The sequence below is a fragment of the Podarcis tiliguerta genome, assembly GCF_965153285.1.
Source record: "Podarcis tiliguerta genome assembly, chromosome: 9".
Taxonomy (NCBI): domain Eukaryota; kingdom Metazoa; phylum Chordata; class Lepidosauria; order Squamata; family Lacertidae; genus Podarcis; species Podarcis tiliguerta.
Genome location: NC_139542.1, coordinates 58,618,032 through 58,633,113, shown reverse-complemented (window position 1 = coordinate 58,633,113; position 15,082 = coordinate 58,618,032). Strand labels below are relative to the sequence as shown.

At 41.7% G+C, this 15,082-nt stretch overlaps 2 protein-coding genes across 3 annotated transcripts in view; one reads left to right on the top strand and one right to left on the bottom strand.

The window, feature by feature from the left end:
• LOC310685618 (uncharacterized protein) overlaps positions 1–15,082 on the top strand; it is an 850,221-nt gene that overhangs the window by 218,488 nt on the left and 616,651 nt on the right. The gene's annotated exons all lie outside the window — the stretch shown is intronic.
• OCIAD1 (OCIA domain containing 1) lies at positions 669–13,495 on the bottom strand. Its single transcript, XM_083458502.1, has 6 exons — positions 13,354–13,495; positions 11,802–11,849; positions 9,850–9,976; positions 3,764–3,972; positions 2,100–2,252; positions 669–835 (listed from the first exon to the last, which is right to left on the bottom strand). Exons 1-6 carry the CDS (start codon positions 13,382–13,384, stop codon positions 798–800), a joined length of 606 nt encoding a protein of 201 aa, XP_083314628.1. The 5' UTR covers positions 13,385–13,495; the 3' UTR covers positions 669–797.

The window sequence follows — 15,082 nt, the reverse complement described above, 5'->3', positions numbered from 1 at the left end:
CCTGTACATATATTGTGTTTGAATCAGATATAGAATATAATGGAAATGAATATATTTATGCTAGACTTGCTGGTGGCTTTTACCAGGACTGCAATATTTAAATGTTAAGGGTTTAATAAACCTTGCTTATAAAGCTTCTCGCATACAGGAATAATGCTTTTTCTAAGACAGCCTTCTCCAGACTGATGCTCCAGATGTTTTAGACAACTATGATGCCATCAGTCCTAGCTATCATGACCAGATCTGTAGTCAAAACATCTGGAGGACACAAGTTTGTGTGAAGGCTGCTTGATTTCTGGCTTTAGGAACACGTAACTTGTATGCATGCACAAAGTTTAAGGACAGACTTAAATTTATGCTCCATCAACATTTCTGGAATTGGATTGCAGCTCTAGTTTCACCACCTGAATAGGTAAATTAGAAACGTGCAAGGAAGAAATAAAAGTTAAAGCTACAGTGAATTCCCTTTTAAAGTGAGGAGGGATAGACTTAAATAATTTTGGTTCTCTATTCCATTTCAGCAGCAGTACAATCCAAGTAGACTATAGGCACAAGATAATTGCTTCTGTGAATTCCAGTTAGTCGCCTCCTTTCTTCCTTTTTGTTACTATTTGGTCAAAACACGTTTAGACCAACAATCCAGTCTGATAGTTTGCCAAAACAAAAAGGAAGACCCAAGTATTTTTATTGCAAAGCAAGTGCATTTCAGAATACAGAAAAACATTCAGGTATCTGACCAACACTGATGAAGCTGAAATTTTTGATTGAAGAAATGTCTTCAGAAGGTATAAAGATTTTCAGTCTTCCCAAGCGTCTCCATACTTATTGACTTTAACTATAAAAGAAGAGGCCATGAGAAGAGAAACATTGTAATGAAGATTAGGAGAAGCAAGGTCTACTGCACTAACAAATGTTTAGAACACTACAGAAGCATGTGACAGCAGATCATGTGACCTGACAATTGGCTCAAGCCAATTGAAGATGATCAAAACAGTGCAAATTTCCACGCCACCATTGTGAGATGAAATGTGCAAGTAGCAATTCTGGACAGTTACTGTAGCTATGGCTTTCTCAGACTTTTTAAAAGGCGTTATGGTCAGTACAAAACATCTATGTCATCATTATGGTACTGTTGCTATCTGTATATCACAGGACGCAGATGTCAGAACATTTATTTACATGATTGAGCTAAGCCAACACAAGACTACTGTCACTGTCAAGGTGACCACACAAGCTAAGGCAGCTGGGAAAGGGGTAGTGTTTTATCAAACCCAGTCCATTCACTAGTCAACTTCCTTCCACCATATCAGACTAAAAATTCCACCTTCCGTAACATTAACAATTGTGACTTCTTTTGAATTTACGCATTGTTTCATATTATTATTTCCCTGCATGAAAATACAATGCCTGGATGTTCAGAAACTGACCTAGCAAAGTACACTGAAAGAGAGAATAAGCTCTTGTTCTTGCATAATGCATTTTCTTCTAAAGGAAAGGTAATTTCACTTCCATTTCATAGCTTTCCCTGGCCTATACAGTATTGTTTTTTATCCAAAAAACACAGTCTGGAGGTTGGTGCCAAGTGCAGCTTCCTTCCAGTTGAATAGTAAACAGAAAAAACAATGGCATATCCTTCAGAGTTATACTCTGCATGCTTAAATTAGTTTTTTAAAAAATAAGCCTGAGAAGCCTTTCCAAAAAACCTGGCTATGTTCAAACATCTGATCTAGATGTTATTCTGGCTTCTTAAGGGCCCACAGATCAGAAAGACCTGTAGGCTCATTCCTTTCAACAGAAAGGTTCCCTAGGCTGATGCTCAGCTAGTTTTCTCCTAATAGAAGAAATGAAATTTTCCTTGGCTACTGATTCAACAAACAAACTGGGGAGTTGCGGTAATTATATGCTACAGAGATTTCAAATAAAAATACATGGACAAAAACCTGTCAACTTACTTGAAAACTGGCCACCCATCAAAGAAAAATGATGGACATGAAAATAAAAAGAACACTGCTTCTTGTTTACTACTTCTTAGAATATTGGAAGTCCCTAATGGAAAGACAAGATTAAACATCAAATATTTAAGTTATTTAACAATTTACCATCTCTCTTTATTGTTTTTTCCTGTGAAGACTTCGATGGAAATTCTGACTTCTGTGTTATTCCTGCCTCGTACATCTCTCTATTGCGACTCCTTAATTCATCATACGTGATTCCTTTTCTTTTTGGACGTTCTTCCAGAAACAAAGCAGGTTCTTAAAGGGAAAAGAGGGGAAATCAATGGATAACAAACAATACATGTAGATGGAAATGTCTATTTTAAGGGAATGCTTTTGTTTGAAGCAGTCCTCCTGACATTTAACTGTGGAATAGTCAGTTTTAGATGCACTTTACATACCATTATGTTTTGTGCACATTCAGATTATCAAAAGTCATCCTACTAGCACTGTGTTAGATGAGCCATGAATTAGATGAAGTGCCTATTGCTGTACTCTTCTTTGTTATTGTCGGTTTATAAGCTTGAACTTACATCAACTATGGCTTAGCATTACATGCAAATACAGTGTTACCTCGGGTTAAGTACCGTATTTTTCGCTCTATAAGATGCATCAGACCACAAGACGCACCTAGTTTTTGGAGGAGGAAAACAAGAAAAAAAATATTCTGAATCTCAGAAGCCAGAACAGCAAGAGGGATCGCTGCACAGTGAAAGCAGCAGTCCCTCTTGCTGTTCTGGCTTCAGGGATAGCTGCGCAGCCTGCATTCACTCCATAAGACGCACACACATTTCCCCTTACTTTTTAGGAGGGAAAAAGTGAGTCTTATAGAGCAAAAAATACGGTACTTAATTCGTTCCGGAGGTCCGTTCTTAACCTGAAGCACTGCTTTAGCTAATGGGGCCCTCCTGCTGCCGCTGTGCCGCCGCTGCACGATTTCTGTTCTCATCCTGAAGCAAAGTTCTTAGCCCAAGGTACTATTTCTGGGTTAGCGGAGTCTGTAACCTGAAGCGTATGTAACCCAAGGTACCACTGTATATAATCTATACCCAACCACTGTATGTGTGCCTGCCCCACCCAAAAAGCTACAGAGCTGTGTGTTAAAAGCGTGGATCGAAACTGAAAGTGCTCACAAGGCCAAGCGGCTTGTTCCGGCACATTTTTTTCCCAAGAGCACCCTTTTTCCAACTCTGCCTGGCAACAGGTTATCTACAAAAGGTTATCTCCTGCTTTGTAAAGCAGCTGTTGCATAGAGAGGGGAGGGAAATTTAAAATGGGGGAAGCCAGAGGAAACTCTGGTGGAGGCCTGTAGCAAATCAAGTTGTCAGACTCGGGTACAGGAGCAAAAAACGAATGCATCTAGTAGCTCGTTCCCTCTGAAGTTTTCCCTCGGGATCGCTAGCACTTCATCACCTCTGCAGTTTTATCTGCTAAAGGGACAAATTAGAGATCTTGGAGCCAAAACAGTCTTAATCTATTCTCAAAATTTAAATGGGTAAAGTTTGATTCCTGCATTGCAGAGGCTACCAGATCCTCAGGGTCCCTTCCAACTCTACAGTTCTATGAAATCTGCTCTCTCCCCCAAATGACCAGTATTCTCAATGGCAGGTATGTTTTCAGGAAACACGACTGCCAGTGTAACATGAGGCTCCAGCCTTTAAAAAGAACTGGCATGTCCACATCTATAAGTCTGAAAAACACTGAATCCGTTCCATTTTTTTGATTAGAGAACAGCTCGCTGTATTAATAGAGCTCAAGACAAACGCTACCTTGAGGGAAACCATCTGTTATTCCAGAAGGAGAAGATTCATTCATGGTAGAACTAAATGGGACTGGATCATCACTAGAGGGAAAGTCTGTCGCTCCATAATTATCAACATGGTATTTGGAAGTATGTGCTTGTGGTGCTGCTGCTGCTGTTGGAGTACTTTCAAAAGGTAAAGGCACATCTGAAGCTTCTGTTTTTTTAGAGTAATACCTGGAGAGACAAAGACAGCTTTTCAAAATAACTGCACTTTAGTTCTTTTTTCAATTACACACAAACACACACTGTATCGTGGGTTCCTCTCACCCTATCCAGAATAATAATAGAAAAATCTATTATAGTTGGGGCAAACTATTATTAGGATAAACTAACCAGTTATAGCAAAGGAAGAAGGGAAGGGAAAGAGGAGAAGAGCCTAGGATTAGGGGAGCAGAGGGGTTCACATCATTGTTATAGCAGGTGGAAATCTTTATTCAACATTGGGACTCAAAAATAAAAATTATCGTTCTGTGGATTCTGCTACATTTATTACAAAGACAAATTCTTCTTTGGAAAAATATTTAAAATCCCACATTAATTTCCTGCCTTAACCCAAGGCTCTCTGCTCTTCTCCTTTTCCTCTCTGCTCTTTTGACTTTTAACAGCCATTAAGTAGATTATTTTAAATTAACGTGGCACACAGGGTTCATTTGGTTTAACACAGGGACAGAGAATCATTTTCACACAGTATAGGCCATATCTTCATCTCTTCCAACCTCTGCAGGCCAACACTGACAGGTGAACAGGACCACACATTTATTGATCAGGATAGATCGCGCTAGGGTGGGAGGAGATAGTAACCAAGCAGGATTGAACCTCCACCCATCAACTGACATCACCTAATTTACAGGCAAGGTGTCGTTTTGAAAAACAGCCTTGCGGGTCAAACAGGCAATGATCAGTCCCTAGGCTGGTAGATTCCCACCCTTAACTGAATTTTTAGCACTGCCGTAATCACCGAGACCTCCACTAAGATTTGCCTGATTTATTCAGAGCTCACAATCTCACACATGCCTTTTTGTGGGCCATACAGTTTAGAAGCTTCTACACTGTAGAGATCCACACCATGCTTGTCTTGCTTCACATACCACATTTCAGGTTCCATGTGGCTTCCTGGAGATGCAGAGACTCATGGCGGAGGCATACGCGTAGCAACTAAGTGCTTCTAAATGTTAGCAGGCTAGAGGGAGATCACTTACCAGAGAGGCAAACCCATCACAGAAAACAAACAATACGGGCTCTGGCCCCCAAGTTGCAAGTTGACTGCAAAACAGGACACCCACTGTCCATACTAATGAAAGGTTAATGTGGGTCCATCAGCTCAGCACACACAGCAGAGGGGCTTTTTTTTCACACTGCTGCCGCCAAAATCTCAATTGTCAGTCTCAGTTTGATTTATTGTGCTTAGCAAGCAGCCATCACACACATTAAAATAGTAATAACAGAAATACTGATAATAATAGTGGTTTACATTTCTACTCCCCGACCTTTACATGATATATCATTTCCCATTCCCCCTTTAAGTTTTATTACATGAATTTGTAAGGCCTTGGCAAAAATTTTTGATACAAATCACAATATTAGATTAATACACACAGTTCCGTGTCTTGTGTTAACGAACACTCCTAAATTTTCTCTACGGGATACCAGATCATTTTTTAATCCGTTCTGCACATTCTATACGTCTAACAACAGGAAAGATAAGGACTGCTTTATTTGACCATGCCTGGCCAAGTGCTGAACTGCATGCATTTCCAGATTACACTGGACAAGCACATCTAGGGGAATCTCTGCATTTATTTCTAACAAAGTAAGTTTCCAGCCATTGTTTAGAGAAATATAGGATGGGAAAAATATGGACAATACCTGACAAGATCTCAAAGGCTTGGAGCAGGCATAGGCAAACTCAGCCCTCCAGATGTTTTGAGACTACAGTTCCCATCATCCCTGACCACTGGTCCTGTTAGCTAGAGATGATGGGAGTTGTAGTCCCAAAACATCTGAAGGGACGAGTTTGCCTATGCCTGGCTTGGAGGGAAGGTGTTACTCATCAAAACTACCCAGCTGTATGCAGGCATGGCTACAGTGATCTGAATCAGCCATTGCCCACAAGAAGTAGATTTATTTGAAATAAACAAGGCGTATGCATACAGGCTGCAGGATACAAATTTTATAAAGGTAGTATTTGGCTGTACTTGAAACATTTCAGTACAGAATACACACAGCCTTGGCTAAGCATATTCCAAAATGAACTGCAAACCAGGTTTGTTCCTCATTTTTCCTTCAGAAAGGAAAATGACTTACCAAATTAAAGTTACACCTCTTCAGAGGGATGATCTAATAATAATGTAAATATATGATCCAAACTGGGAACTCAAAAACTCTTCTCTCAGAGCCTCAACTGTGTCCCTTCCACCTCTTCTTACCCTGGGGGACCATAAAGTTTGTACTCAGTCTTAACTCTGAGTCATTTTTCACCAAACATACTCCATTTCTATGGATCTCTTAATCCTTCCTGCTTCCAGCAGCACTTCTTCTACCTTTTATCTTGCTGAATGATATGATCAGTTTCCAAACTGAGTTTCACAGTGTTCCTTGGGAGCTAATCAGGAATTCTTCCGAGAGAGAACTAGGTAGTGGCAGACAAGCTTCTGTGAACAATGGTGTCCGCAATTGCTGTGGCAATTGTGGCAGCCACAAGGATGTAATGTATTTTTCGCTCTATAAGACGCACCAGACCATAAGACGCACCTAGTTTTTGGAGGAGGGAAACAAGAAAAAAAATATTCTGAATCTCAGAAGCCAGAACAACAAGAGGGATCGCTGCGCAGCGATCCCTCTTGTTGCTCTGGGTTCTGGGATAGCTGCACAGCCTGCATTCACTCCATAAGACGCACACACATTTCCCCTTACTTTTTAGGAGGGAAAAAGTGAGTCTTATAGAGCAAAAAATATGGTACTAAGTGCATTCTAAGATGCAGTTTCAGTCCACCCAGAGCAACAATGAAAGCTCACAATCCTGACTGGCACTCTATCTCAACCAAGACAATGAATCCCCTCACCCTGCAGTGATGTTCTGCTTTACAACGCACCTTAGAAGCCTCTGCAGCATGCAGGCAGATGCATATGGGTGCATTAGGTGACAAATCCAATCCAAAGGTGTTCCCTGAGTGCAAGGGGTCTAAAAGCTATTGATTCCAATGTGTACATTGTGGGCCCAGCCCACATGTCTTTTATCTTTTGCCAACATAGGTGGGGGCAAAGCACAGGAAAAGCAGCAGGCTATGCAGTAAAGGGGACGCGGGTGGCGCTGTGGGTTAAACCACAGAGCCTAGGACTTGCCGATCAGAAGGTCGGCGGTTCGAATCCCCGCGACGGGGTGAGCTCCCGTTGCTCAGTCCCTGCTCCTGCCAACCTAGCAGTTCGAAAGCACGTCAGAGTGCGATAAATAGGTACCACTCCGGCGGAAAGGTAAACAGCGTTTCCGTGCGCTGCTCTGGTTTGCCAGAAGCGGCTTAGTCATGCTGGCCACATAACCCGGAAGCTGTACGCTGGATCCCTCAGCCAATAAAGCAAGATGAGTGCCGCAACCCCAGAGTCAGTCATGACTGGATCTAATGGCCAGGGGTCCCTTTACCTTTATGCAGTAAAAAGGAACACTGACGTGGTAAATACATTAAATATTAAAACAACAACGCCACACAAATGAAGCTACAAAAATTCAAGTGCATATAACCAGTGGCGTAGCATGGGTTGCCAGCAACTGGGGCCGCACGGAGGGAGGGAAACAGAGTACGTGTGCACATTCAACTGCCTAATGGTGTCCACCTCACCCAGGAGATCACAGCCACAGAGTTAAGAAAAGAAGAGCTGTTCCGTTGTCTGGAGAGGTCACTTCCCGGTTAGCATGAAGCACATAGCTGTACTGAGGCAGCACCTGGTTTTGAAATGTTGTGCCCCTTGCAACTTTGCGCTGGGGCAACTGCCTCTCCCCCAAATGCTATGCCACTGCATATAACATCTGGAAGTCTATCCTATTTCCTTCCTCCTATACTTATTTCCCTCCATATTATGCTTGTAAGACATTCCAGGTATTGAGGGCAGAGGAGAATCAAGCACTGAAGCCAGCAATGTCAGCTGATGGGCAGCAGGACAGGATTTAATCCTGCACTGGCTGTGTGTCCTGTTCCTAGCAGGGAACAGGATCGCACAACCAATGTAGCGGGACTTAAAACTTTGCTCATCAGCTGATTAGCAGAGATTAAAGCCTTCTCTTGCAAGTGGGAGCAGAACAGCTGGAGAGAAGAAGAAGAGGAGTTTGGATTTGATATCCCACTTTATCACTATCCGAAGGAGTCTCAAAGTGGCTAACATTCTCCTTTCCCTTCCTCCCCCACAACAAACACTCTGAGAGGCGAGTAGGATTGAGAGACTTCAAAGAAGTGTGACTAGCCCAAGGTCACCCAGCAGCTGCATGTGGAGGAGCGGAGACGCGAACCCGGTTCACCAGATTTCGAGTCTACCACTCTTAACAACTACACCACGCTGGCTCTCTTCCCCACCCACTGCTCTGCTGTTACCTGCCCCCAAGAGAAGCAGCACTGGGGAGAAGCACTTTAAGTGTAGCCCCCAGTCTCATTTCAGCTTCACTTTTCAAAAGTGTCGTTTCAAGCAGCTCACACACTTTTGCATGCAGGCATTGCTGATGCTTGCAGGTGAACCATGCAAGCTCTGATACTGAAGGCCGAAAAGAGGCTTGCAAAGATCAGAGTCTTAAAGGGAAGTGGGAGGAAGCTTTAAAAAAGCTTTTGCAGGATGAACTTAAGCTTCACTGAAAAGTCCAGATTTTAAAAGAAATACCGTATTGGACTGAATATACTGTATTTTTCGCTCTATAAGACGCACATTTTTCCTCCTAAAAAGTAAGGGGAAATGTGTGTGCATCTTATGGAATGAATGCAGGCTGCGCAGCTATCCCAGAAGTCAGAACAGCGAAAGGGATTGCTGCGCAGCACTCCCTCTCGCTGCTCTAGCTTCTGGCTTAGCCACGCTCTGTCCCTTCCCCCACCTCCCGCAAAAGCCAGCAAGAGCAGCGCTCCCTTTAAAGAGCCATGCGGAGCATGTGTGCGGCTCTTGGGGGCTTTTCCCTGAGGAGGGAGAAGGGAGCCCAGCAGTGACGGGCTGCTCTTCTGCCTTCTCGGGGAAAAGCCTGCAAGCGCCGCACACACACTCCACGCAGCTCCAGAAAGGGAGCACTGAGCAGAGCCTGGGATGCATACAGGCTCTGCTCAGCGCTCCCTTTAAATAATTTTTTTCCCTTGCATTCCTCCTCTAAAACTAGGTGCATCTTATGGTCAGGTGTGTCTTGTGGAGTGAAAAATACGGTAAGCAGCACCTTTAAAATGGGGGGGGGGGAATACCCAAATATAAGCCGCTCCATTCCTCGCTGCTCTTGGCTGCATACTTGGGGGGGGGCGCGCTGCGTTGCTGGGGACCTTTCCCCTTCCTCACTCTCTCCCTTCCCGGCCTTGGGGGAGAGGACGGGGGGGGGGGGGCTACACATGGGGCGGGTGCCACTTTGCTGCACTCCTGGCACTGTTTGTCTCACAATCCTGGCTGCATACCGTAAGGTCACGAATATAAGCTGCACTTTAACTTTTCACAGTTGGAATTTGGGGGGAAATTGAGGCTTATATTCAGGCCAATACGGTAATACAAGCAAAAGCAAGCTGACCACAACTTTCCCCCTTCCCTTTCTCTTGATAAAACATAAGCAGAATGAGCAACCTGATTTGAAGCAATCTGAAGGGCTACCAATTTCAAGGAGAGAGTTAGGGACTTCCTTAACACCTCTCCCCTTTAAAATCATTAGACCTCTGAAGTGCTTAACTTAGGCTGGTTCGTGCTCAAACAAGTTCTACTTTCCTTCTCTCTGTGTGTTGCTGGAGGGGGGAAAGGAACACCAGTGCTCAAGAGTGCTTCAAGTTTTAATATTTAAAGTGAATTTACTTTCCAGAAATTCAGAATTTTGAGCAAATAAAAATTACTTACTCAGGTTGAATAGGTTTATTTTTCCTCAGAGCTTCTCCCAGTGGTGAGTTCTCTAGCCTTTTAAGCTTCTCTTGGCATGCCTTCATATAAGAAAACTTTCCACCAATGTAGCCACAAAAGCCAGCAACTTATAAAGAAAACCAAAGACTGATTTAAGATATCTGATGCTCTGTCACTTTAAGAAAAATACAGGTATATTTAAATAAAAAATATATAAAAACATATGCAAAGCCAAAGAAAGCGTCAGCTTAGCACTAAAAAAAGAAAGTTCTTAAGTCTACAGTTTTTATCTCTTGTGTTTCCATGGCAACAAGACAAAGGCCTTAAAAAGTGGTCAGGATAGGAAGGAAACACCAAATACATCAGGCAGAAACTGAGAAAAATGAGGAGATGTCAATTTAAAAAGAACGGGGAAAGCTGTCAATTTCTTATTAGCAAATACTCAGTATTTTTCAACTGCTGGCCAGCAGGGCAGGGTGGATTAAAATCTATAATTTAATTTAAATAATAATAATAATAATAATCAGATTTTTTTATTTATATTGGATTTTTTAATTTAAATTGGATTTTTAAAATAAAATGCTTTTGGACAAAAAATCTTTCTAAAGTTAGTTTTCTATTTAAGTTACATTATAGTCCAAAGGCTATACATCAGGAAATAAGGATACATATGCTATAATGTTATTGTTTTAGTTAAATAAATTGCTTAAATTGTTATTAAGGGAATGATTATTTTTGTCTTTCCAATAAAGTACTGCAGAAAAGTTGCCCAAATATAAACAGTTAATTTATTAAAGCTCACAATAATTTCATAATTATCTATGTATTTCTAATAGTATAACCAAATCATTAGTATTTGATATAAGTGTAAAAACTACTCTGAAAATTTATTATTCCAAAAATGAAACCTTCATCTGGTTGTAAATATTAAGATTATATGAGCAAGAATGAGTCTTTTTGTAAAAAAAATGATTTACATCAAATCCACCCTGCAGCAGGGTGACAATTACGTCTGAGGAGCTATTATAAAACCAGGGCTGTAAACCTATAAATACTTCCTGCCACTGAATTTGGTGACCACAAAACTCAGTGAGGGTTACTTCTGAGTAGAGATGGATAAGAATGTGCCATAGGTTTCCTTTGAAGCAAAACCTGCTCCAACTCCATCACTAATTTGTTTGTTTGGATCTGTATCTTTGCAAGAGGTGTGCTTTCCTTTACAGTGGTACCTCGGGTTAAGAACTTAAATTCGTTTCGGAAGTCCATTCTTAACCTGAAACTGTTCTTAACCTGAAGCACCGCTTTAGCTAATGGGGCCTCCTGCTGCTGCCGCGCCACCAGAGCACGATTTCTGTTCTCATCCTGAAGCAAAGTTCTTAACCCAAGGTACTATTTCTGGGTTAGCGGAGTATGTAACCTGAAGCGTATGTAACGCGAGGTACCACTGTACTTTCCAAAACCACATGCTACTTGTCTCTACTTTCATCGCCAGTGAAAGCTTCAATTCCCGCAAAATAAATATTTCCTGCAATATGTGCACAGTTGTTACACATTAACTACAATAGATTTAGAGACCTTTACTTAGTGGCTCTCAAAAGAAGTTTTTTTGGGCAAGGAAACCTTGCTTTGCCAGGACTCAAAGCATCATTTCAAGATGCCCAAGATTTTCTCTCACAATGTCCATCACACAGCTCTGAAAGGCACAGAGCCTTTTTCATGAAATATGGTGGCGAACCGAAATCCCAGCTTTGAGTAGGATGGTCAGGTGAAAATGAAAACAGGACTCCTGCATCTTCATTAAAGTTGTGCAGAAAAGGGAATTTCAGTCATTACAGGTATCCCTGCTAAAATTCTCTCGTCCATAAAACTATTCAAAATGCAGCAGTCCTGTCTGTTTTTCCAAATGTGAGCCTTTAACTACAGCTACAAAGTAGTGAAGGGTTAATACTTACATAAAACTTTTGGTAGAGAGCCAAACTTTGAATGTGTTGTAAGAATTCCTACAAATAAAAAAAAAAAATGTAAGGAGCAGTAACCATACAAAAATATGAACTGAAACCTGAGCTGATAAATGTGTAACCATGAATCGACTCACAGCACTTGGGGTTTCAGTGATTGGTTTAGGGTTTTTTTCCAACTATACATGTGACATGGAGGGAACAGTGAAGACCACTGGAAAGCTGTTGTGCGTCAGTCTGAAAATAGTTTTCTAATATTACATTTAAATGCTTTGATTAAAGAAGCTGGGAGACTCCAGTTCAATAACATGGAGAGTGAGTGAAAGAGTGTGTGTGCTTGCATGTGTATATGCATACACACACACACACACACACACACAATTCCATTCTTTGCCAGCTTTTAACATAAGGAAGGAGCTAGATATGTAGATGGCTCCATTCATTTCCACAAAAGCAGAAGATCCATGCATGCAAAGGAATGTGCAATATTGAATCAGGACAACAGTTTTTAATAGTATTCACCCATATCATAACCCAAATGAGCTACATGTTGCAGGTGACTTGAAATATTCTACATACTAAATCAAAGCAAAAAGTAACATACCTTAAAAAAAAAGCATTTCCTTCTTTAAAAACTATATATAATCCTTAACCATGGTATAAATTATAGTCCTCCATAAATGCCCAAGTCTTTCTTTGGAACTATCTCTGTTGACTATTTCTGAAGAAAACTGAGTAGCTCAAGTTTCCCCTTATAAGTCTATTATTTTGCTGTTGTCAATGTATGATCTGTGTTTTCAAACATTGGCTCCATAAGCACATGATGTTAATCCAAGGTTAGATAGAAAAAATTCAGCTTGGGAGCCACATTCTGTCATGGGAAACCTTTTGGGGACCGCAGGCCAAGGGTGGGCGCAGTCAGGGGCCAAAGTGGGTCAAGTAATGGATGCAACTCTTTCCTTTGTACGGTAGGCTACTGTCAGGGAACTGCCATCGGAGCCAGAGGGAGAGGGAGGGCTCCAGAGGGATTCCAGAGAGCGTCCCGGGAGGGAGAGAAGCAGCACATCTTCTGGGGAAGGAAATCAGCGTAGCACCAGTGGAGAAGGGGGGCAGATGGGGGAATCGGCGAGGTGGCTCCAAGACTCTTCGCCGGGGACCAGCAGGGAGAGCACGGGTCCTCTGATGCCCACACCCTCCCTGCACAGAAGGCTTCCGCGCAGGGAGAGTAGGCGGAGACTAGGCGTCAAAGAACTTTTATGCTGGAAGAAGTTCAAGAAACGCCCACTGATGGATTCTGCCAGCGATTGAGACAGCCACGGGCGAGTGGCTGTCCAGACAGAAAAGGTTCACTCAGGCAACCCACCCAGGTGCGGCGCCGATTTACGCACGAGCAACCCCTAGAAGCATTACAGCTACATTCAATAACTTTCTCCCCACCTGAAACATATGACAAATCTTTTTCTATAATTAATTCATATATATTATGTATGAAAAATATTTCCAAATAGCAGACATCCATATTCAGTCCAAGTTGCTTGAAACTTACCTTTTTTAATTAGTAGTTGGGTGACAAGCATGCCAACAGCAGAAAAAGGCAGCGCTGTGAGTGGGAATAGGAGAAAATATGTCTTTATATGGAGAATAGAGCTGAATATATTTTCCAGAACAAAAACAAATTGTAAGCAAATTAGGGAGAAATTCCCTTTGAGTGCAGTAAGACTTCCTTCTCAGCAGACATGGTTATGATTTGTACAGCACAGAATCCTTTCTAAAGTACACACTGCCAGAAAAAAAAAAAGCTTTGGGTTTTGTTTCATTTTAAGAGAAAGTGCAGCTCAGAACAAACGTGTTTACAGTCGTACCTTGTGACTCGAACGTTTTGGCCCCGAATGCTGCAAACCTGGAAGCGAGTGTTCTGGTGTGCGAACATTTTTCAGAAGCCGAATGTCCGACACAGCTACCGCGGCTTCCAACTGAGTGCAGGAAACTCTTGCAGCCAATTGGAAGCCATGCCTTGGTTTTCGAAAGTCGAACAGACTTCCGGAATGGATTCAGTTCGAGAACCAAGGTACAGTTGTATTAGGAAACATGGAACCCCTCAAATATGCTGACATCATACTTTTTAGAATAAATATAAGCAGCATACAGCCTAAGGCATACTTTAGAAACCCTCCGATTTGTTTGTTTTCAATTAAGAAGAGCTGCAAGAGATAAATGTAAAATGATTCCTTCCTGCCAAAGAACTATCATATCTAGATCTCAGTATTTTATTTTTTTATTAGCTTTCACAGCATCGAAGATTTATTGAGAAATGTAAACTGAATATTATCCTGGTTTGGGGTTGCGGGAATTAGTACCTTATCCACCAATATGCACGCCAGCACAACTGCAATGACAACAGTCACAGTTGCTAGAGACAGCAAAGCAGTACTCAGCAAAGCAACTGTGCAGAAACATTTCTACAGAGGCACTATCCCAGCGCACTCAGTGATGGATAGAATACTGGATGTAAGAAACCAGAGTTCAAATTCCTCCCCAGCCAGGAAGCTTACTAGATGACTTTGGGTTAGTCACTCTCTCTTTCTCTCTTAGGGTTAGGGTTATTTTAAGGATAAACTGAGTAACTCTATTTTGTATTCAACTTATTTTTAAAAACGTGGGATACAAGTACAGTCATATCTTGGATCCCGAATGCCTTGCAAGTCAAACATTTTGGCTCTCAAACGCCGCAAACCTGGAAGTGAGTGTTCCGGTTTGCGAACGTTCTTTGGAGCTTCTTGCAGCCAATCAGACGATGCGCCTTCGTTTCCAAATGTTTTGGAAGTCGAATGAACTTCCGGAACGGATTCCATTTGACTTCCAAGGTACTACTGTATGACCTACAAATAAGGTGTGAAAAGTGTACTTCAGGATGCCACAGAGAATAAAATCTGATATTACCTGGAGAATTCTGATATTACCTGGAGAAGGTCCTCTTGATATACTGAGCACAAGTGATCCAAGAGCATATCTATCAGACTGTGCCTGCTTGGCATCAAAGTGTATTGATGCATCCTTTAAACACTTTATTCACCCGAGTGGCTTTGGCTATTAACACGTTGTATTATGTCATTTTTCTAGGAATTTGTGTCTCATTAAAGAGTAGCTTTTAAATATTAATGAACGTGTTTGGAGAGCTGTTTGAAGTTTCTCTCACATGACTTAGTAAATAGCATGAATTTCCCAGCATGTTATACTTTTTATTTACAGATTTGGACAGTCATTATTTGACACAC